The sequence below is a fragment of the Schistocerca nitens genome, chromosome 1, assembly GCF_023898315.1.
Source record: "Schistocerca nitens isolate TAMUIC-IGC-003100 chromosome 1, iqSchNite1.1, whole genome shotgun sequence".
Taxonomy (NCBI): domain Eukaryota; kingdom Metazoa; phylum Arthropoda; class Insecta; order Orthoptera; family Acrididae; genus Schistocerca; species Schistocerca nitens.
In genome coordinates, this window is record NC_064614.1 from 419,126,523 (window position 1) to 419,149,272 (window position 22,750).

The following is a 22,750-nucleotide window of genomic DNA, read 5'->3' on the forward strand; positions in this document are numbered from 1 at the left end:
TCTGGACTGGAGACCACAATAACAATCATTTAATTTGCCACAGTAATCTTTTTGCAACACTAATTAATGTTAAGTTCACGGGCAACTCTGGAAGTTTGTTACGTATCTTAAATAGTTACGAAAAAGAAAAATCTATGTAACATCAAAACCTAACCTTAACATATTAATTGTTTAAGTTTACTGGAACTGCAAGACCACACTTTTATATGTAAAGCAAACAAAAAGAATGTTTTCACTACCTTTCCAGTAAGAATGTGTAATGCTTCAGCAGGGGGGTGGGGGGAAAAAAAATCATTTGACCATGGACTACTGATTGAAGGAAGGCAAATACAACATTATATTCAATATTTGACTCATATGCTCCTTAAATAGAAATAGTTATTAATGATCTATACATATTTCTTTAAACATACGCGTACAACTGCACACATTTTAACAATTCCAGTGCATTAAAAAAAGTTGACAAGTAAAAAATATAGTTACCTTCAATTGAGTGTCGAATGGGTTGAGAGTTTCAGCCTGAAAAACCAAAGATATCTGGTTACTCATTAGCAAACAAAGGGTGGAGATTAAAATGAAAGCACAGGGAAACTGGAGACTACATGTATGGGAGGGAGGAAGTAACAAGGCAAAAGGATGTGACCAGGCCTAACAAGAGGGAGGAGAGGGCTATGACAAAGAAGAAATAGAAATTATTAAAATGGAAACCTCACACACTGATAAATGGGGAAATGAAACTGTAGGTAATACTCTTTACCTTCCTTAATCTTTTACTATGCATCTGAGCATAAGCTGTTATAAAATTGCCTGACAGATTAGAACCGAGCTCTTTGCTTGAACATGTTCTCTCTCATTTTACATGTAATGCCCTTCTCAAATGAGCAGCCCAGTTACCTCACTGTTTGCAGTAAGACCTCTGAATAGTGCAGAAAGTAAGAAGTACCTATTGACTGATAGACTGTACATGGAGTGAGTACAGGTAAGTAGTAGTAGTAAAAGCACTGCAGGTAAAGAGTACTGTTTGGGTGGATGTGTATTTCTGGTGCACAGTTTTAAACAGCTGAGGAATCTTAACACAGGACCAGTAAGTATGAAATCTGACAATATTGCTAAAAGGTTATATCATCTCTGCTACATCTTGAGTAGCATTCTATCATTTTCGTAATACTGTCATTATTCCATCCTGAATTTTCCATTGTTTGAGTATGAAATTTGTTATTTCCAATCTTAACAGTCCATCAGTTTGACATTTAGCTACGAATTTGGATACAGGAAATTACTGTTCCAAGAAATAATAAGGTTACAAATGTTAATTGGTGAAGACATTTAGGAAAGCAGAACTGAAATGGAAGCACCAACTCCACGATTGGTAAATGTGCAATTAGTGTACACCCTGACGTTTTACTTTTTAGTATATTATCCATAGTACTTCAGTATCAAATAGAACATTTAAGTTTAATGAAGAAATTTATAGACACATCCTTACCCTCATCAAACCGTTCTCTTCATTCTGAATTGGCTGTCGCATCACATCACGTGCAGGAATTTAAAAAATAAAAAGAACAAAAACTACATTACATCAAGTGGCAAAAACGAGCTTTCACATGCAAAAGTAAACACAACTGCAACAATTATAACACAAGGAAATAAGGAAAATATTACTGTAAGCTATTGCAACACACAATCATGCAGTAGAATGATTTGACTTGCAACATTGCAAACAATGACAACAACAACAAAAAACAACAGAAGTTGGCTGTATTAACAAAAGCAGATTGTATTAACTTGTCTAATTTAAAGTCCCCAAATGAAAATCTATTAACAGATTTATATAATCAGAAATTCATTTCACTGAACAATGCACCTTCTCTGACATGACACCATGAGGAACATTTTTAGCATTAAGTTTAAGGATGTTCTTGAACTCTTACAATCCATTTCCACAGAATATTCCAGGAACAGATTATAGGAGAGGTCACCATTTACTTTTCAATACTTGAGCCCCTCACCAACCATAATCCGGACACAGGTAATGTTCCTTACCTTACATAACTTGTGAATCAGCTCCCTAGACACACACCAGATATCAAAATTTTGTTGAAATTCTCTGCGATGCATGAACAGCTATAACTGCATAACTGAACTTTATGGGTGTCTAACTTGTATCGAACTATGGGCTCAACTACAGTGTTGGCCTTTGAACCATGATACACAGATCAAAGTCGTTGCAAATGGGCAGGGGGAGGCTTTTGATGAATCTTACCACATAGCTGGTGCCAGTACTTTCCCATCGCACTGCGAAATACTCCCCATCACCAAGCGAATGAAATGGTTATTGAAGCTGAGCAACACTGCTATGCTGTATTCAAAATAACGAACTGTTAACTGTACTGCTGCTTGCCAGTGAGAGCCGACTGTTTGCCCCCGGAGATTACCTACCATGACACAGACTCAACTGTCAGAATGGCAGGTTTTTCTGTATTCCATGAACATGATGCTCTTCCTTTCAAACTTGAATTTAAGTAAATTATTAACCTCTATTAAAATTTCGGCAGCCCAAACTCGATTCCAGATTCACATTCCCAATACATCGCCAGGAATTCATATTATTATAAAGCTTCTTTCTTCTGTCAAATTTGTTTAATGGTTTGTGATAAAATTTTCAACTACTTCAAAATAAAATAAATACATAAATGATGAATAAACCGGCAGATTGTTCATTATCGAAGGGTCCTAAATCCATCATCCAATTACTTACCGACATGTACCTGACTCATCCTTTGTTTTTGGTCTCGTGCAGCCGCACACATGCCCATCAGGGCTTGTGACGGTCTTGGGAGGGTTCGTAACACACGGTGTTAAGGCTTGTGGTAAACATGCCTGTAACAAGTCTGCCAGTGGACAAGGCTTTGTAGTTTGACTTTTTTTTTAGTCACGAGTCTTCCAACTGGTTTGATGCGCTGCCAGAAATTCCTCTCCTGTGCCAACCTTTTTACCTCAAAGTAGCAATTGCAATCCTTTTGCTGGATGTATTCCAATCTGTCTTCCTCAACAGCTCCCTCTGGTTCATTATTGGAAAATAAATAAAAACTGTAAACATGCAGCTAATGTTTATACATCACAATAGATTTCAACTAATTTGCCTAACCTATCTAGTACTACTTTCACAAACCTTTTCAAACTACATTTTTATGTGGAATCCGAACAGGGTGTAGCTTACATCTTTATTATGCATGAAGCACTGTCACTATGTGGTAGAAATATGAACCATACATTAGTTTTTGAACATCCTCTGGTCATTGTGATGAAGTCCACTTTTACTCAGTCTTCTTCTCCAGCTCATTGTTACCTCCGTTTCACATGTCTGTGTCAGAGCGGTAGGAACAGTTACTCATCAGTGTCCATACACTGATTAGGCATAAAATTACTTCTCCTTCTCCTCCTCTTCATCACTGTCCAATTCATATATAAGATGGTCTTCATTGCCATCAGGAGTGTACTTTTGCCAACCTCCTTGAAAGATTTCACAGCAATGTTTTCTCTTACTCTTATCCACTGACACACTTGTTTGATTGTAGGTTGTTTCAAAACTCCCTTCAGCATGAATTCATGATGGGTTTCATCCAACATCCATTTGTTCCATTCCTTTCTCATATACACTTGAAATGGTTTATTTATCGAGATATGAAGAAGTTGCAAATGTGAAATAAGTCCTCCCTGAATAATAGCAAGCTCTCCATTTCCCTGCCTCAGCTGCTCTTTCACATAGTTTGTCAAATGATTACTGAACTGATCTACCACAAGAAGTCAAATCATCTTCAACAAAGCACCAGTCTTGTCCATCCAACCTTTGTCATGTACATGAACACCACCTGGCAGTATTTCAGAAGGTTTTGGCACTATTTTTCACTTGAAAATAATCACTGGTTTTAGTTTATTACCATCAGCACGACATGGAAGGGTAACAGTGTAATGCATTTTTTTATGTCTACTTTTTACAGTTACAGTTTTAACACCTTTCATGGCAACAGTTCTGTTTCTCAGCAAACCAAATGTCAGAGAAGCTTTGTCCATCTCCACTGTTTGGTTTAGTTTCACACTTTTTTTGTGCTGAATAATGAAGTGATGGAAAGATAATATTCTCTCTAGATACTCTAGGGACATTTTCTGAGATATTTTGGTTTGCATGCTAAGTCTATGACACTTCATAAACCTGTAGCACCAACTAACTCCACCACTGAAGTCTGTTAAATTCCACAGTAGTGCTAGCTTACAAATGTATATTTAAATCATTTTTGTATTGATTCCAAGGCAATTTTCTTTGTGTCTGTGAAACCATTTCAATACATCATCTAGTTTTGGACATTTTGCACTCAGTCCTCTATTTGCACCATTAATCTTCCTGATTTTTTTCAATTGTTCTTTACTAGTCCACCAATTGCAAAAGGTGTTTTTCTGTTGGTGGAGGGCCGAAATGCCGCTCAGCTGATCTGTTTCAATGTTGTTCTGCATGTGTTACTACTTTCAATTTATAGCTTGCATCATACTAATACCTTTTCTTTTTTGTCATAATGAAATTAGTTACTAACAAAAATATTTTACTGTTACCGATAACACAAATAACTTTCAATTAAAGTTCACTGGACTGCAGACAGCAATGATCCATCATAAGCTAGACAGTGTTCTGGATTTGTGATGGCAAGACAGGAGGGGAAACAATGTTACCAAGCTTGTGAATCGCCGCAATGCACGATCGTCGCATCAGTGCACTGCTGTTGCTAGCTGACTCCAATGTTAACAGACAGAGAGAGGTTTCCGCAGAATTGAATATATGGCCATTTTTATGAATGGTGGAAATCTTAAACCACACACCACCCGCAAGTGCGCATGCCCATGCACATACACATTTTGCACATTCTGAACCCATGCTGTGGCTACACTTATTTGCAATTTGAACATTTCAAATATCAAATTCTTTCAGCTTATCAAACTTCATTCTAAGAAATGTCTAAGTGAAACTTACACTTCCTCAGACCAACATCCAAACAGTCAGAAGTAACAGGTAACTTTAAGGCCTTTATGAATCTGGAAACTAAGTTCCAAGTGATTTTTGCAGTCATTACGTAATGACAAAAATGAATCCAGGCTACCTCACAACCAATAATTTCAGGAAGTGTCTCAGAGATGCACAATATGAAAGTTGGATACCTTGCATTGGCAACAGCAGCTTACACCTAGCAATAATACTGTGCATTACAGATTTTTGAGCACATTCAAAAGTTAATCAGAAGTAGAGAAGTACATTTCACATTATAGGTGATTTTTCCTTCTTTCCTGGGGGGGTGGGGTTCAAGTTGGGAGGGAAGCGGGGTGACACTAAAGCAGACAGAAAATAGTATCACAGTGATAGTGATTGCTGGAGTATTTAATGAGGCCCGAGTTTGGACTTCCAGAGTGAGTAAGTATTACATTTCTACTACACAAACAGGTAATAAAAATTTAAGTTAATAAAGAATACTAACACAATATTACAGACAGTTGATAGAACTTTTTTAAAATGTTTAAAACAAACACAAATGACAATACATCTTGAGACAAACAAAATGATTCAGTACAAATACAAATGTGGCAATTCAAGGAAATAAATGATCAGGTCATTTCAGTCCCCATCTGACATAGACATACAATTAACAGAAAAAAAAAATTGGAACGTGTTTTTGTAAGACCCCACAGTAAGGGTGCAATAACCCCTCATGCTTTAGTTCATTAATGGAAGAAACCTTGTCCACAACAGCCATAAATATACCCCAGAAAGTAGTGAATGGATGTTTAGGAACCAACATAGTTCACCAGAGTAGTAGTAGTGTCAGCATTAAAGTCATCAGGAGGAAAATCTGTACGCCATCATGTATCTTGCATTTCTTCATTGAATTCAATGCCAAAAATAAGTTACATGGCCTGTACTATTGCTGCAGAAGGCTACACACTAAAGGGTTTAGTTTCCCTCCCATTTGCTATATTGATGACAGAAATACAGTGCATTTGTTAACAACAGTAATATGTGGTGGATGTGAATTGTAATGTGGCATGCATACCTTACTTCACCACCTTACAGGCCTATAATACCTAATGAATTGAAGGGAATGCCAAGACTGCAACAATAATGGCTGATGTGGAAATCAACTGACGTAAAATCTCTTCAACACACAAGTTTAACTTATTGCACAATAAGTTCAAATGGCTCTGAGCACTAGGCAACTTAACTACTGAGGTCATCAGTCGCCTAGAACTTAGAACTAGTTAAACCAAACTAACCTAAGGACATCACATACATCCATGCCCGAGGCAGGATTCGAACCTGCGATCGTAGCGGTCACTCGGCTCCAGACTGCAGTGCCTAGAACTGCACAGCCACTCTGGCCGGCTGCACAATAAGTCTATAAATTATTTTAACACTGTATTGTGTGCTTTAGTTAATTTTTTCCTTCTGAGCACGGAGCATAGGGCACCGGAGTATATGCTGCCCTTGCCAATCACAGCTGTTTTACCAGCTAGTTCACCTTATCCCATACATTCTGTATGGAATGTAAGTCTAATGTCCCTGCAAGGCAATTAGAGTTCTCAATTTTTGCTTTGCTCAAGAAAACCATCCACAGGTTGATTACTGGTGTGGATAGTCAAGGGTGATGCTGACATTGAGATTCTGTCCAGCAAGTTGGGTAACATTATGTACTCTATGATACAAGGACATGAATGGGTATCAAGACAACTATCCAATGTAATGCTTAGTTGTCAAACGTGGCTTTGATCTTTCACACACAAAACTAAGTTTTACAAAGCATTTGTACAAGTCATTTATTGTAATGCACTTATGCTCTTAACAGAATACATCACTGTATATTTATTCCCAGAAATAAAGCAACACATTGCACACAGCTGGACTAATTACACATTTACAGACTATCTGAGATGCCTCTATCATGAATGACCATGGGTGCTGAGTACACTAAATCCATAAAACCAGTGTGTCTAACCCATTAGGCACTATTTCACAGTGAGCAGTCTAACTCGCTTTTATAATTACTTTCAAACTGAGTTGTTTATGTATTTCCCTCCAAGTTCATCTTCAGTCATCGTAATTTCACTGTAATTATATACTACACCATTATAAATGGATTCTCATGGATTGTATTAGCTAAGATATTTGTTATTACTGTAGTTCATGAAAACTGATGAAAGCAAATTTTTGGAGAGTACCCCATGTACTAATTTGTTTATTGTTATACATAAATTTAATGTAGTGCAGTGAAAATCCATGCAGCTCTATGACTAAATTTATCAGTTAAGACATAGGTATTGACTAGAAAGAAACAGAAAAGTGAAGGATTACCGAACATAATCAAGAAAATAGAGTGCCTGCTAAATAAGCTGGGTGCAGCTGGCAATCACTTAGGGAAGAATAACTAGGATAAAACCCAGATATGCAGAAAAGGTAAACTGCATGTGTGGAAGGGACATCAAGAAAGAGAAAAATAAATACGCACACGAGAAACAGTTAGAACCATTCAATATTGTACTTTACAATACCTACACAAAGGCTGCATATTTTAGAATATGATTACAGTTTGTGTATATCTTTTCCCCAACTCGAGAGTCCTATGCTGTGTGTACTAGAAGCTTCTCTCCACCAGAGAGGAAATCTCTTAAAATTCAAACTTATTCAATTTTTGACTGGTATGTTTGAAAAATTAAGTACTAACTTTTAACTTCACTAAAATACGCACAAAAACCATAGAACTGTAATAAAGATTCATCACCCATCACGGTAATAACACCCATCTTTTATAACCATACTGTTGCAGTTATGCATATCTATAATGTTAAGAGTCACAGTGGAAACAACAGCACCCTTTCTTCACATCATGTCTAGCCCTTTTCTCTCCATCGTAGAAAGTAAAACTTCATTAATTTTAGATTTTTAACCACAAACTGAATTCATAAAAATTTACCTTTTGCAGGTGTCGAAGCAACTTCAAAAGCATTGTTTTATGATTGACAATATCTTGGCAGATTGAATGGTACGTATGTCGGTCCAACCAAAGTCCACCATCTTCACAGTCCGATCCAGATGCCGAAGCAGAAGACTACAAAAAATATTTCATTTGACATGAACAGTATTGTATCAAACATTGTTATCTGTATAGTGCATGTGTAAATACTGAATTATGCAAAAGAAATTACAGTAGAGCATCAATGATCCGAACTAATTGGGGGACATGGGTGTTCAGAAAACAGGTTTATTCGGGTAATCTAACTGCACACTTTTATTTACCTTTGTAAACTACATATACTTATAACAACACGACTCTCATTATTACAAAGGTAAGTACAATAGGAAGTTGTGTAGTACAGCCTAGTGAACGAAAAACATTTCGTACATTTGCACTTTGCTTGTACAATATATAAGTATAGAATTAACACTTTAAAAAAATCTTAATTTTGGTAAGTCACATTTTTTCAGAGCAGATATCTGATGCTGGTTGCTTTCATCTACAGGTTCAAACAATTGCAAGACATTATCTATACAAACAAATGTTTCATAAGCAGCTGATACATTTTAATCATCTTTTCTGGACCATTAGTTGGTGAAACACTGGCAACATCAACTTTATCAGTGACTAGGTTTAAAATTTCGTTACCTTGCATCATTTGGTGCCCTGGATCTGCATCAACAATACTTACCCATTCTTGAATGTCTTCTTCATTACATTCATGGCAACTTAGTTCTAATACTGAGCATTTCAGACATATCGTTTGGCTTGTCATTTTCAATTGTACTTCAAGAACTTTCCGCCATATCGACAATTTTATTCCAGGCTTTTTTCAAATTCTGTTCCTTTACAGTACCATGCATGGCATCTCTCAATTCAGTATTTCCATGATTTCTTAACAGACCACCCCTCTTCCTCTTCTCTGTGATACCATTTGAAGGACTTAGTAACACCTTACTCCACTGACTGTAATGAAGTAGTTAATGAGGTGGAAGGAACATCACTTTTATGAACTCTTCCTTTTCATTTAAGACATCACATGATGGACGAGTTGATGTGTTGTCAAAGAGCAGTAACATTTTCTCCCTTATCCCATTATTTCACTGATGAGCTTTTACAGAGGGTACAAAAACTTCTACAAACTATTCCTTGATAATCGTACTACCTATCCAGGTGCTCTTTTGTGAGATTTATGCAACAGGCATCGCAGACATATTACCATATTTGACAGACTGCTGTTTGTTTCTTTTAACAACAACAAGTGTATCTGTAGCTACCAACAGCATTAGCAGAAGCTGAAACAGTGATACGGTCGTTTCTTATTTTAGGATCCAGCACTGCTAATTTACAATGTGAAGCAAGAGTTTTTCTTGGCAAAGCTTTCCAGTTGAGCCCAGTTTCATGAGAGATGTTAATGTTTGCCAGGCATAGTTATCCTCTAACAATATGTCCTTAATCTGATTTTGAAAGAATCAGCAGACAAGTTTTTCTCCTTGCACTTTAAGCTCACAAATGCTGTGTCGTGACAAAGTATTGTAACTAGTTTGTTCTTGATTGGAAATTTAACAGTCTTCCAAGAATCTCACTAAGCTGAACTGCCTTTTAACATAGAATGGGACCACAGGTATGTTCTTGTGATCTTTTCCATGTAAACCACTTGGAAAACATGTTTTCTGCTACATGATGGAAGACAGTGCTGTTTCATCTCCTGCCCCTCCTTAAATAAATTTCCGTAATTTACTTCATGTCTGGAACTGTTTCTTTTTAGCTTAATATCTACTTTTGCTTCATGTTGTGCAAGTTTCTGATCACTTACAATTTTAAAGTTGTTTAGAACCATAACATCCTCCACACTTTTCTTATTAGTAAGAATATAGCTAACTTCAATTTTAATTCTATTTGATACTAGCTATGTCTGTAAGCTGTTTCACTTCTGAAAGAATGTATATATTAAAGATAAATGTATCATTTGTTTTGGCAAATTTTAACATACTTTTTTTTCAAATCAGCATGCAACTTCATTCTTTGCAATGTTTATCTTGTTTCATTTTAACATGTAACTTTTTCACTGCTGTTATCATACTCAAGTTATCCACTGAAGAATCATTTGTTAACACTCAACCAACTTTCACATTAAAATCCCATCATCTTGAAGAGGTATTACTGTTGTTTGTCAGTTACTGGAGCCTTAGTAGTAATACAGGGTAGCCTCTGCCCCACACTGTGCAGTGGCTTGTGGAGTCTGTGTGTAGATGCCTTATTTTCCCTTTTGAGAGTATGGGCAAGTTGGTACACAGACTTCAATGATTTCCATGTACTACTGTCTTTTGTTTTTAAGGTAGGTCTGGCCCTTTGTTCTGTGGATTCCTTCAATATCTCCGAGACAGTTTTTAATTTTTGTATTTAATATAAATTTTCTCCCAGCCCTTTTTGTCTGCAGTAAACAATGGCCAGATTTTAACTGACTTTAGTTTTCTTAATTTTGCTACACTATCAATAACCATATACATATATATCTGATCAGATCAACTGGCGTCAACTAAAGACTTGCACCAGGTGACCAGTCTACGTGATGGGAGGCCCTAGCCACATGACAGTTCATTTCATCTTTTATTACTTTTTCAACTCTACTTAACTATTCCACATCCAAAATTCTGCAATTTATTGTCCCCCAATAGAAAGTAGAAACAGTCATGATTGCATGATCCATGTTATTGCCTAGTAACCCAAACTTCAAACAGCAAAGTATGAGCAAGGAGGTAACATGGCATGACTGATGGCAAAAGCCATTACATTACCTTCCTCAGTCCACTACCAATATTTTTTCACCTGGGCCAGAGCACTATTGTCCCAGGAATGTGATGTGCCTTCAGTCTCCAACATCCCTAGCGTGACAGAACCCAAAAATGTTTGGCAAGAGATGGCCAGTTTGCACACTGATCAGTTACTAGCAGGATCCTCAAGTCTTAGTCAATACAGTCATGTCAGTTTATCACTCATGTAGTCTAAAGGGTACTAGTCTCTAACAAACTACATTGTCTAGAAGTATCTCCCATGAAATTATCAACCACAACTAAGATTTAGACCACACCCACACATTACAAGGCATGTTCACAGACAGTTAAGTGTACTGTGGCCATAATGGTCTGTGGTTTCTTCCTTTTGAGGATTGGCAACACTGAGTGGTAGAGGAGCATCCCCGACCAAAGCAAGCAACTTGGCAAGATGGTAGTATATAAACTCACATAGTGTCCGGTTGTATGAAAGATACCAGAAAGAAATCCTGCCAAGTGAGAGCCACATGCTGTGATCCCCTTCCTACTTGTGGAAGGAACAACAGCCAGAAAAGTTTTTTCTATGAATCAAAATCGTGAGAGTAAGTGGTTTCTGAAATAAGCCACTTTCAGTTGTATATGAATTTTAACAGGAACATAACATGTTTCATGTCAAATCACATGTTCTGGTGTACATTTACAGGACAGGAAAGGGACAACTGACATTATGATAAAACAACGGGTACTTGACCTAATAACCTATGCTCTGTTCAACCAATATGAAATACTCTCACACCATTAAAACATTTAAGTCCTTATATGGGGAGGAAGCAGACTCAACCTTCTCAAAATAGAATGCAACAAGCATGACAACGTAGTTCAAAACGACCAGTTTAAAAACTGTCATTAAAAGTGCATTTAGCTACCATGAAATGGGCAAAATAAAAGCCCCAGTTAGCAACATCCTAACATCACCTCCTCTGCCTGACTGGCCCAAATACCTAACAGGACAGCTGCTGCAACTGGTGGTTTTGGGAGTTCGGTGAAGGCCGAACAAATGTTCATGATGAACAAAGGAGTGGATGACCTTTTATTCTGACTGTTGCATTGGTGGAAAAAAAGAAGTCAAGGAAACTGTTCATGGAGATAGTCAACTGACAGAGCACGAAATTTCTACGATGTTTCTATAGTTCTCAAGAATAATCTTATGAGACACTAAAGGAAACGCTGGGATACCAGAAACTGTGTGCAAGATGAGTCCCAAGAAAGCTGACAGTAGCACAAGAAAAACTGAGTCAATAGTGTCCGCAAGTTTCTTGTGTGACTTGACTTCGATGACGATTTTCCGAGCTCTATTGTGACCGGAGATGAAATGTGGGTTGTTCATTACACACTTGAGACAAAGAGTCATCAGTGATATCACACCAATTTCCCACCTGCCAAAAGAAAAAGATTCAAAACCACAATTTTGGGCAACATATCATGGCATCAGTGTCTTTGGAACAAAAAGGTATCATTTTGGCCGAATTTATGCCTAAGGAGGCAATAGAGGGAAGTGCCTCACACTGGCAGTCAAAGAAGTCATCGAAGGAGGAGGCAATATGACGGGTGGCCACACATGGCAGATGAACAGCATGTGTATCCACTGAGGACAATATACATTGGTATAACATTCGTAGTTCCACAGATTCTGCGTAGAAACACTAAACAGGGCTAGCGAAAGGTGCCAGTGGCTAAACTGATGTCACGATGATGGATTGTACTTGGATAGCACAAGATGGACGGACATGCAGATGCATAAACAAAACACACAAATTCTGATTTGGAACGGGGAAGGGATCAGTACAAACAGAGGTGGGTGGCCTTATCTGCTCCCCAGGAAGTACTGCTGAGGACATGTGGAACATTGGCGTAGCGGGCGAACAGGTAAGACCCATTGTAGGACCAAGAAAGTTTTCTATCAAGCATGAACCCCAGGAATTTTGTTGTTCCAGTGAACAGAAGAGCAACAGGTGCAAGATGTAAAGCTCGTGGAAGAAACCCATTGCACCACCAGAAATTCAAACAAACTGTTTTGTCAGTGGAAAAGTGAAAGCCACTGTCAATGCTCCATGTGTAAAAACAATCGAGAAATCGCTGAAGATGCCATGCAAGGAGCCAAGTCCATAGAGAACTCCAGTAGATCGCAGACTTAACATTTGTCAATGAAAAGGGAGCCAGAGAAGCCTGGTGTGAGACAGGCCACAATAGGGTTCATGGCTACTGCCAAGAGAATGATGCTCAGGACAAAGCCTTGAGGCAACCCATTTACCTGGATAAAAGTGTCCAATGAAGCAGAACCCACACATACCTTGAAAACTATCTTTTAAAAATTCTGGAAGGAAATGGGGGCAGGCAATCTCCGATACCCCACGTGAAGAGTGTATGGAGGATACCAGTCCTCCAGAAGGTGTCTTAGGCTTTCTCCAAATCAAACAACATGGCCACCATCTGGTATTTCCACAGAAAATTGTTCACGACATGGGTTGACAAAGTGACAAGACCGTCAACTGCAGAACAGCATGCTCAAAATCCACACTTTGCAGTGGTTATAAACTACGAAGCTCAAGCCACCATACCCATCAGGCATGAATCCCACATTCCATCACATTGCAAACATAGCTGGTGAGGAAAATGGGGCAGTAGCTAGAAGGAAGGTGTTAGTCCTTACCGGGCTTAGGTATGGGTATGACACGCCAGCATCTGGAAAATGTACCCTCTGCCCAGATACGATTGTTCATGTGAAGGAGAAAGTGTTTGCCTGCAAGAGAAAGGTGCTGCAACATCTGAATGTTAACATCGTCCAGCTCTGTGGCACAAGACCACGAGGACATGAGAGCATGATCTAGCTCCTGCATAGTAAAGGCAGCATTGTAGCATTCACGATTCTGAGAGGAGAAGGGTATCACCTGAACCACCTCTCTTCGTTTCCTTTGGGGGAAGGCGGAGTGATAGTGGGTGGATCTCAAAATCTCCAAAAAATAGCGGCCCACAGTGCTGTAGATGGCAATAGGGTCCACAATGACAGTATCTGCTAGGGTCAGGTCGAAAAGTTGAGTAATGGACCTTGGTCCCAGAGAGCTCTTGGAGGTTGGCTCTCACGTCAGAAGAGGGAATGGAACTGTTAAAAGAACTACTAAATGAAATCCAGCTACCTTTTTGGTACCCCAAAGAATGCAACACTGCACATGCAACCGTTTATAATGAAGGCAGTTCATTATTGGATGAGTGCTCAACAAACGGAGAGCATGTCTCCATGCTTGATGTGCGTCGTGGCACACCTCAGTCCACCAAGGGATTGAGACATGGTACCGTAAAGATGAAGTGCAAGGAATGCAATGTTCTACGGTGGTAAGGAGAACATTTGCAAAGTATTCTACCTTGTCATCAGAACTGGGGAAATAATGTTCATCGAAGGTCACCAGGAAGGAGTAAAGCCTCCAGTTGGCCTCAGAAAGCTGCCAACTGGGTCAACACGTAGGTGGGGTAGGAGTCATCAAATGGATAGTACATGGGAAATGGTAGCTTGAGTACATGTTGGAGAGAACGGACCACTCGAGATGATTAGCAAACTGGGCAGAGCGGTCCAAATGAGAATAGGCATGCATTGAGTCTGAAAAGAGTGTGCATGCTCAAGTGTTATGGCAGATGAGGTTGAATTGATTAAGAATATCAGCCAAGAGGGCTATGTTTGAAAGGTTTCAGGAGAGCCCCAAAGGGGTGGAATGCATTAGTCACCGAGCAGCGAAAAGGGATGAGGGAGTTGCCCAATAAGCTGGAGAAAATCCGCCCTGGTGACACCAACTGATGGAGGGAAGATAAAGTGAGGAAGGAAAATGTGAACTGCAACAACTTGAAGCCGGGTAGTCAGAGAGATGAACTGACAAAGCCATCCCCGATGAGCAGCACGACTCTCCCTCGAAAGAAAGGCGAGAGGCCAATGTGGTCGTGAGGACGCAATTTTGTTTCTTGGAAGCAGAGAAAATGTGGATGCTGCAATTCCATGAACAGCTGTAACTACTCCTTGTTGTATCTAATGCCAGAAACATTCCACTGGAGGGCAGTCATGATGGGGGAAGGGGAGGAGAGAGAAATGAAGGTTTGTCACCCCAGTGGCTGACAAGTGCCAGCCTTCAATGACTCACTGCTACAGAGCACATAGGCTGGAGGATCCTGAACCATGAGCCCTACAGAGGCATCAACATTCTCCCTTGGCCAGTCTGTAGATTCCAGGGCAGAAAAACAGTTGGTGGAGTGCACTGGCGAAACGGAGGTCAGCTAGATGCGAATAGCATGTGGAAACATTGTTGAAGAGGATCTCAGAGTCAGCGGAGGAGAGGACCGTTTGCCTTTGTTTGAGTTCTTGGAGCCTTTGTGGTTGACAGAAGAAGATTCAAATGTTTGTTGGCTGAGGGATGTAAAAAGTCTTTGCAGGAGTATTCCTTCTGTCCTTTCTGGGCTGCCGATTGTGTAGCAGGTGATTTTGCTGCTGGAGATGAAGATTTGGTTGCTTGTGGCACAGCTAGAGGAGGAGGAGGAGGAGGAGGAGGAGGAGACAGGGATGCTCCCATGGCACTGGGTGATTTTACAACTGTGTCACTGAATTTGAGGTCACAAGTCTGTGCGGTCATGTCCTTTGTGGAGTGAGGTGTAGAAAGAACAGTACTAAAGTTGCCAGAAGGCAAAACACAGAGCTTTCGACTAGCCAACAACTTGCGAGTGACTGGGTAAAGCACTTTTTTTCACCCAGATCTCCTGGACGGTCTGCTAATCAAGATACATGGGACATTCTTGGGATGAGGCTGCATGGTTGCCACTGCAATTGACACATTGCAAAGATGAGGTGAGCTATCGCCCTTGTCAGCATACCTAACACAAGTAGCACATCAGGTCGTGTTTCAATAGGACATTCGAGTGTCGTCGTAACACTGATAGCAGCGCATCAGGTTCGGAATGTAAGGTCAGACTGTGATGACTTCATAGCTTGCTCTGACCTTTGATGGAAGCAATACTGTATCAAAAGTGAGAATAAGAATGCGTGTAGGCACTAAGGATGCCTCAACCTTTTTCATCACCAAAGGACTGCAGTAACGCCCTGATCCGAGAAGTTGGATTTCTCCCTCAGTCAGACAATCAAGCAGTCTAGTGTAAAGAACACCATGTGAAGAATTCAGAATTCAATGGGCCATGACACGAACATGATAGCAGTTGAGGTGTGAAGCTGCAAGCAGTTGTGCTTGAGAATCACAATTAGTCTCCAAAAGCAAAGTGCCATTGTGTGAACAAAAGCAGGCTTTCACAGGGCCTATAACTGCATCACCACCTCTCTGATTAATAAATGGATTAACTGTAGCAAAGGTCTGACCATCTTCAGTACATGAAACCACAAGGAACTGAGGTGCAGCTGGTACAAAATTTGAATCTTTAGCCTCATTCCATTTACGTTTAGTAGACTTATACTGAGATGACTGGCACATTGCAAGAAAATCCCCATGGTTGTCAGTATCTCCAACAGCTCGCTCCTTCTAATGGGGGCTCGCCTCAGGGAGGGGCTCACCAGCCGTAAGCTGACTATTCACACCTCAGGTCACACCTGACAGAGGGACCAATTGGCAGGTTGGGAAGGTAACACATCAGGCAATCACCACTCCCTGGGCCTAGCCTATAGAAGGGAGAACGTGCGAACCCCACCTTTCAACCCAGAGCTGGGCGCTACACGTTACCCAGCACCTGTTACACATCACATGCAGGGTCTGGCCTTTAGGAGCACATAGGGAAGAAAAAAACGAAGAGAAACCTCAAACGTTGAAACCGAGGAAGGATAGTAAAATGAAAAAGAAATAAAAATAAACAGTGAAGGCTCTGTTCTGATGTCAGGCTACTGAAAATTCAGAATACATCCCCAAAAATATCCCAGACACATTCCGCAACAGAGGGGAAGAAGAACAGCAGGAGGACAGACATGCAGCACGAAAGGGAAAAGGTGCTGCAAAGGCTGGGGACCCATGATAGCCACACACTAACTCACCAAAGAGTGGTGAATCCCCGGGGGGGGGGGGGGGGGGATTATCAACAAGTGTGAAGACTGATGTGGCATCTAGCAATTTGTATGTAGGGATCAAAGAGAGACTAGCAAAAGCCAACAGTTATTATGATACGCTTCATGCATCCCTCCAGAGGAACTATGTCATGTCTGGAACCAAAGATAATGATGATTGTTAAAGCTTGCAAACCAACCACAATAACCACATGGTGATGAATTTCGCAGCCAGCTGTCCCACTGAATCAACTGCCAAGCTCTGCTGTATTGATGTGCTGCAGCCATGACTACGCAGGTCCAAAACTCAAAAGTGCACAGGTGTAGAGAGCATGGGGCTGCCAGCTTCTGCCCTCTGGGTAAAATATCTGATGGCCTGCAAGCTGTTGTCTGCAAGGGTAGGACTGAGGCATGATCTTTCAGTCTCCCAGGTGCAAGGCTATCCTCAGTCACTGACCAAGCAATCCTGGGCAGGTGACTGGAGCTGTTGATGCAATGACTGCTGCTGGCTGTTACCCTTTGGCCCTCTACATGAAGACAAAGAGTAGCACTTGAGGGAACAGCCAGCCGTGCTCCAGGGGTAGGTGTGGGGCTTCTGGCTCGGCTGTCACAGCTATTGGCCATACTGCCCAGGTGAGGACAGGAGCTGACCTTTGCGCTGACTTGTACACAAGCCACTCCGCCGTCCTCTGGATCAGCAGAGATACTGTGCACAACGTGGTGTGATTCAACCCTCTCTCCCAAACAATATCTCTAAGTCATCCTGGTGCATTACCACCCCAGTGGTCGGGGGTTCCAATATTTCTATGCCCAGGGTATTCGATATTTTACTTGCAGCATAACTGTAACTCATAAGGAAAGAAATATTACTGAACTCTGGACATTACTAACAAGCAGTAACAAAATGAAATACACCAGCTGACTGAGTGATGAAACTATGTGCGAAACTCTCGGCAAAATCTTCACATTATGGATCTTGGAATATTGAATTCCATAACAATTTTCAAAATGGGATGTCCCACATGTCTAGCTACAAACACCATTCTGCACTCAAAATCTGTTAATTTGCACTGCGCGAACATAATCATGTCTGAAATCTTTTCACATGTAGCACATTAGTACAAACAACTGCTCCACCAATGCTCTGCCCTTTTATAACATGTGTACAACTCAGTGGGGTAGTGCAGGGGTTCGTACACTGGATTCCCGTTCGGAAGGATTACAGTTGAAACCTGCATCCGGCAATCCTGATTTACGTTTTCCATGATTTCCCTAAATTGCCTAAGGCAAATGCCAGCATAAATCCTTCAAGAAGGCACAGCTGTTTTCCTTCTCCATCCTTCCCTATTCAAAGCTTGTGCTCCATCTCTAAAGACCTCACTGTCAACAGGACATTGAACACTTATCCTCCTCCTCCTCCTCCTCCTCCTCCTCCTCCTCGTGTACTCAATACTACCAACATCTGTATACTTGTGTATTGCTATCGCATGCCTTTTGTCGTCTCGGTGTACTTCACAGTGCAATTGTACAACACTTGTTAGGTGTATTGAATGACCTTTTCATTGCAATGAAAGTAAATTTGACCAACTTTACGAAGTAGAATGTAATCACTTTTTCCCTTGGAATTGTTAATTTAAATCTAATTGCATTACCTAAATACGCACTAAACATTACGCAAAATAAAAATATTTGTGTTCAAACAATTTTTAACAGCAGGAAAACAATTATTGAGGGAACAGGGCTTACAATGGGACAAACAAAAGATAACGTAAATGTACACACAAATCCTCAACAGTCCGGACTTTTACTACTGTTCATAGTACTCCCTACTATTAGTGCACAAAACTTTGAGCTCACAATTTATTTCCCTTTTGATCCCTTTTATTGTTCACTGACTGGCCTATTATTACACCAATGACAGTCATGCACATACAAATTGTGGAAGTCGACATTCATGTAAATTTTATTTTACTATCTTGTGAAATTTAACAACATAAAATTAACAATTACATTCATTTGTTTGTAAGGCATTCTTCCTACAAAACTACTGTGCTTGTAGAGGTTTGAGTTAGATTATATTGTAAATATAAACAGATTCTGTGCAACATTTACAAAAGTCTGTCTTTCAATACCTTCATGGGAAAGTTAGTTTAATGATGTTGACAAAATGGCTGACTAAGCTTGTGGGACAACAGCCCGGTCAATCAAGACCAGAAGAGGATGAATATAGGAAAAAACTCATGCACTCTCCAATTTTTGTATAGTAATAGGATGGAGTGCCATGAGTAACATACTAAAAAACCTCACTTGGGGGTTGGTGCAGGGGTGAGGATAGGTCACTTTTGCACATTTTTCTTGAATAATATGTGAACCACAGCCAGTAGCAAAAACTTATCCAGTAAAAAAACGTCCTAGCAATTTTTTCTGTAGGACGAATAGTCTGCACAAAGAGAGAGAGAGAGAGAGAGAGAGAGAGAGAGAGAGAGAGTGTTTGAAAATCTTCTATGACATGCAATTTGCTTAACTTAGGTGGTTCCTGTAGGCCAATTTGTGGATGTTTCCCAGCCTGATAGACCACAAACGTTCCCTATCAATTTTCTCATCTTTATTTCCTCTACACCAAGGCGGTAAGTGCGAACAGTTATCGTTTACACTGTGTGTGTGTGTGTGTGTGTGTGTGTGTGTGTGTGTGAGTGTCAAATATAAAATTTTTGTTGTTTAACTGCATGTGTATAAGCAGTCTTAACCGGAAGAAATACTGTGTGCATGAAAGCCCGCAGGTTTTCATGTCAGTAGGGGCACAGCAGCTTTCTGATGCTTGTTACTTAGAAATTTTGAAGACATTACCATGTCTTCAAACTTCCTAAATAACAGACTACTTCTAAATATACAGTTCATAAATAGCAAAACACTGTAGGATACACTCTAGAGTCCAAATACCAAAGACATTGCTGCTGTCTTCTCATTCATGTGTGAAATATTTTTGAACAGATTGGCATTACATTTGATAATTGCCAAATATAAAAGTACCCAACAATTATTTCAAGAGCAATGAAAGTTTGAAGTAAATTACTCTGTGTTAAGTTTCAACCACACGAGAATTTCTTTAAAGAAAATAATTATATAAAAAAACTATACCAGGTATTTCAGCCAGTGAAGTATGTAACTGTCAACCTCCACCTCATCACTCTCTAAGTGAAGTCTTTGAGGGTGTTTTCCAAATTTTGAAAACAAATGAAAATCGGGTGGGTCCAAGCCAGGACTGTATTGAGAACGATCGATGGCAGTGGATCCACGTTGTGTCTGATGCAGATGTCACATTGCTAATGTGTGATCTGGCACTGTCGTGTTGAAGTAGAGGGTGCTCCATGTGTGGATGAATTCTCTGAAATCTAAACTCTATTACACCATGCTGTTTCTTGCCCACCAATGTAGTTACATGACATACTGCCATGTTGCACACTACAATTCAGAGACCTCTAGCAGCAGAGGGCTTCAAATGCATAGAGATGAAGATTGAAGACAAGAGTCAATGATAATCATTTTAACAACCTTAAACGGAAACTTACTTTCAGTTTTCAACTATTATATTCTAAAATTTTTTGTAGTGGTGCTTCACTTCAGAAGATATCTGCACTGTACAATAAAGGAATGCTTCCTTGTAGTGACAGAACAAAATAGTTATTAAAAGCTCACTGCTGAGTGTTTGTGGTATCTTAGTACTGAGCATTCTTAAGAGAGTAACATGCATCTGGTGTTTATGCAACCTTATGTAAAACATGTTAACTGTAGAAATTATTAATAATCAGCACTTCATTCTTTCAACAGCTTTGTCAAAGAGGGTGGAGGAGCAGACAAAGGTTTGGGGCATTCTCTCATCCTTGGGGTGGGTAAATCCCCCTAACAGTGGAATAATCAGCAATAATCAACTGAATGAGGATGCAGTAGGCAATGAAAACCACTGTGTTAAAAACACATAATGTGTAATAGTAATCTCTCCACTGGCAAGAGATTTCGGTATGCCCCCCACTTGGATTTCCTGGTGGAACTGCCAACAAGAAGGTAACCATGAGAAAAAGACTAAATAACCAACGAAAGGCCAACATTCTACGAGTCAGCGCACAGAATGTCTGAAGCTTGAATGTGGTAGGGAAATGCAAAGGCTCCATTTAGATATAGTATGGTTCAGTGAAGTGAAATGGAAAGAGAACAAGGATTTCTGGTCTGATGAGTATAGGGTGACAACAGCAGTAGAAAATGGTGCAACTTGAGATTCATTATGAATAGGAAGAGAAGGCAGAGTGTGTTACTATGAACAGTTCAGTGATGGGGTTGTTCTTATTAGAATCGACAGCACACCGACACTGACGATACTTCAGGTACACATGCTGACGTTGGAAGATAAAGATGAAAAGACAGAGAAAGTATACGCAGATATTGAAAGGGTAATACAGTAGGTTGATTGGTTGGTTGATGGGATTGAAGGGACCAGACTACTAGGGCCATTGGTCCCTTTTTCCATGAACTTGAAACCCCCACAAGGAATAAAAACAATGGAGATGACAAGAGGCAACGCAGGACAAGAAAGACACAGACAGAGACCAGACAAAAGGAATTAAAATCACACCGCGTGTGACAGTGGTTGGCCGACCACAGAAACAAAAAAGGAAAAGCCAACCCCAAGAGATGCATTAAAAAACCCAGTCTAAAATAGTAGGCCCAAAGGCCAGACTCAACACAAAAAAAGGACAAACACTTAGAACAAGTGATAAAAACCCCCTTCACGAATAAAACTCAAAACTCAATCTGCCATCACAATGTCATCTAATAGAAGTGCAGGAAACGTATCAGGCAGCACAAACGTCTGCCTGAGTGGAGTTAAAAGCAACAAGATGTGGACCACAGTCAAAGTTGGCCCGCAGCGACAAAGGTGGGTCCTCGCGGCGCAATATATAGCTGTGCGTTATCCAGGTGTGGCCTATGTGCAGCCAGAAGAGGACAACACAGTCCTTGCGAGAGCCCAGGAGGAGTGCCACGACCCGGTAGCCTCCTTGATGGCCCGAAGTTTGTTGAGTGAAGGCAGGACGCATCATTCTTCACCCCAGGTGTCAAGTACCTTCTGCTGCAAAACTGACCTGAGGTCACTCTCCGAAAGGCCTATCTCCAAGAGCGGTGCACCGACAGCCTGTTTGGCCAGCGTGTCAACACGTTCATTTCTCAGTATGCCTACATGACCCGGGGTCCACACAAAGACCACAAAGCAGTCGCAATGGGCAAGAGTATGGAGGGACTTCTAGATAGCCATCACCAGATAAGAGCAAGACAAACACTGGTCGATAGCTCGTAAACCGATCAGGGAGTCACTACAGATAATGAAGGACTCACCTGAGCAGGAGCGGATATATGCTAGGGCGCGAAAGATGGCGACTAGCTCGGCAGTGAAAACACTGCAGCCAACCAGCAATGAGTGTTGTTCATAATGATACCCTAGAGTAACAGCATAACTGACAAGACCAGCAACCATCGAATGGTCAGTATAGACAATGTCAGAGCCTTGAAATGTGGCAAGGATTGAAAGAAGGCGGCGGCAGAGGGCCTCAGGAGGGACCGAGTCCTTCGGGCCTTATGCCAAATCGAGCCAAAGGCACAGGCAGGGCGCACACACCACGGGGCCTGGAAAAGAGGTGGAAGACAGAAAACCTCAAGCTCAGAGAGAAAGGAGCTCTGACACGAAACACGATCTTACACCCTGACCGGGACCACCGTTCCGTAAGACGGACGACCGACTGAGGAAACAAGAGATGATAATTGGGATGCCCAGGCAAGCTACAAACGTGTGTAGCGTAAGC

At 40.6% G+C, this 22,750-nt stretch overlaps 1 protein-coding gene across 6 annotated transcripts in view; it reads right to left on the bottom strand.

Moving 5' to 3' along the window:
• LOC126250148 (uncharacterized) overlaps positions 1–22,750 on the bottom strand; it is a 637,275-nt gene that overhangs the window by 28,379 nt on the left and 586,146 nt on the right. For 5 of the 6 annotated variants that reach the window (XM_049951536.1, XM_049951540.1, XM_049951535.1 and 2 more), the window contains 3 exons: positions 8,010–8,144; positions 1,487–1,519; positions 484–519 (listed from right to left, as the gene is read on the bottom strand). In XM_049951536.1, the coding sequence (XP_049807493.1) occupies positions 484–519; positions 1,487–1,519; positions 8,010–8,144 (204 nt within the window). The remainder of the gene's footprint in view (positions 1–483; positions 520–1,486; positions 1,520–8,009; positions 8,145–22,750) is intronic. The other variant, XM_049951537.1, reaches the window with a different exon arrangement.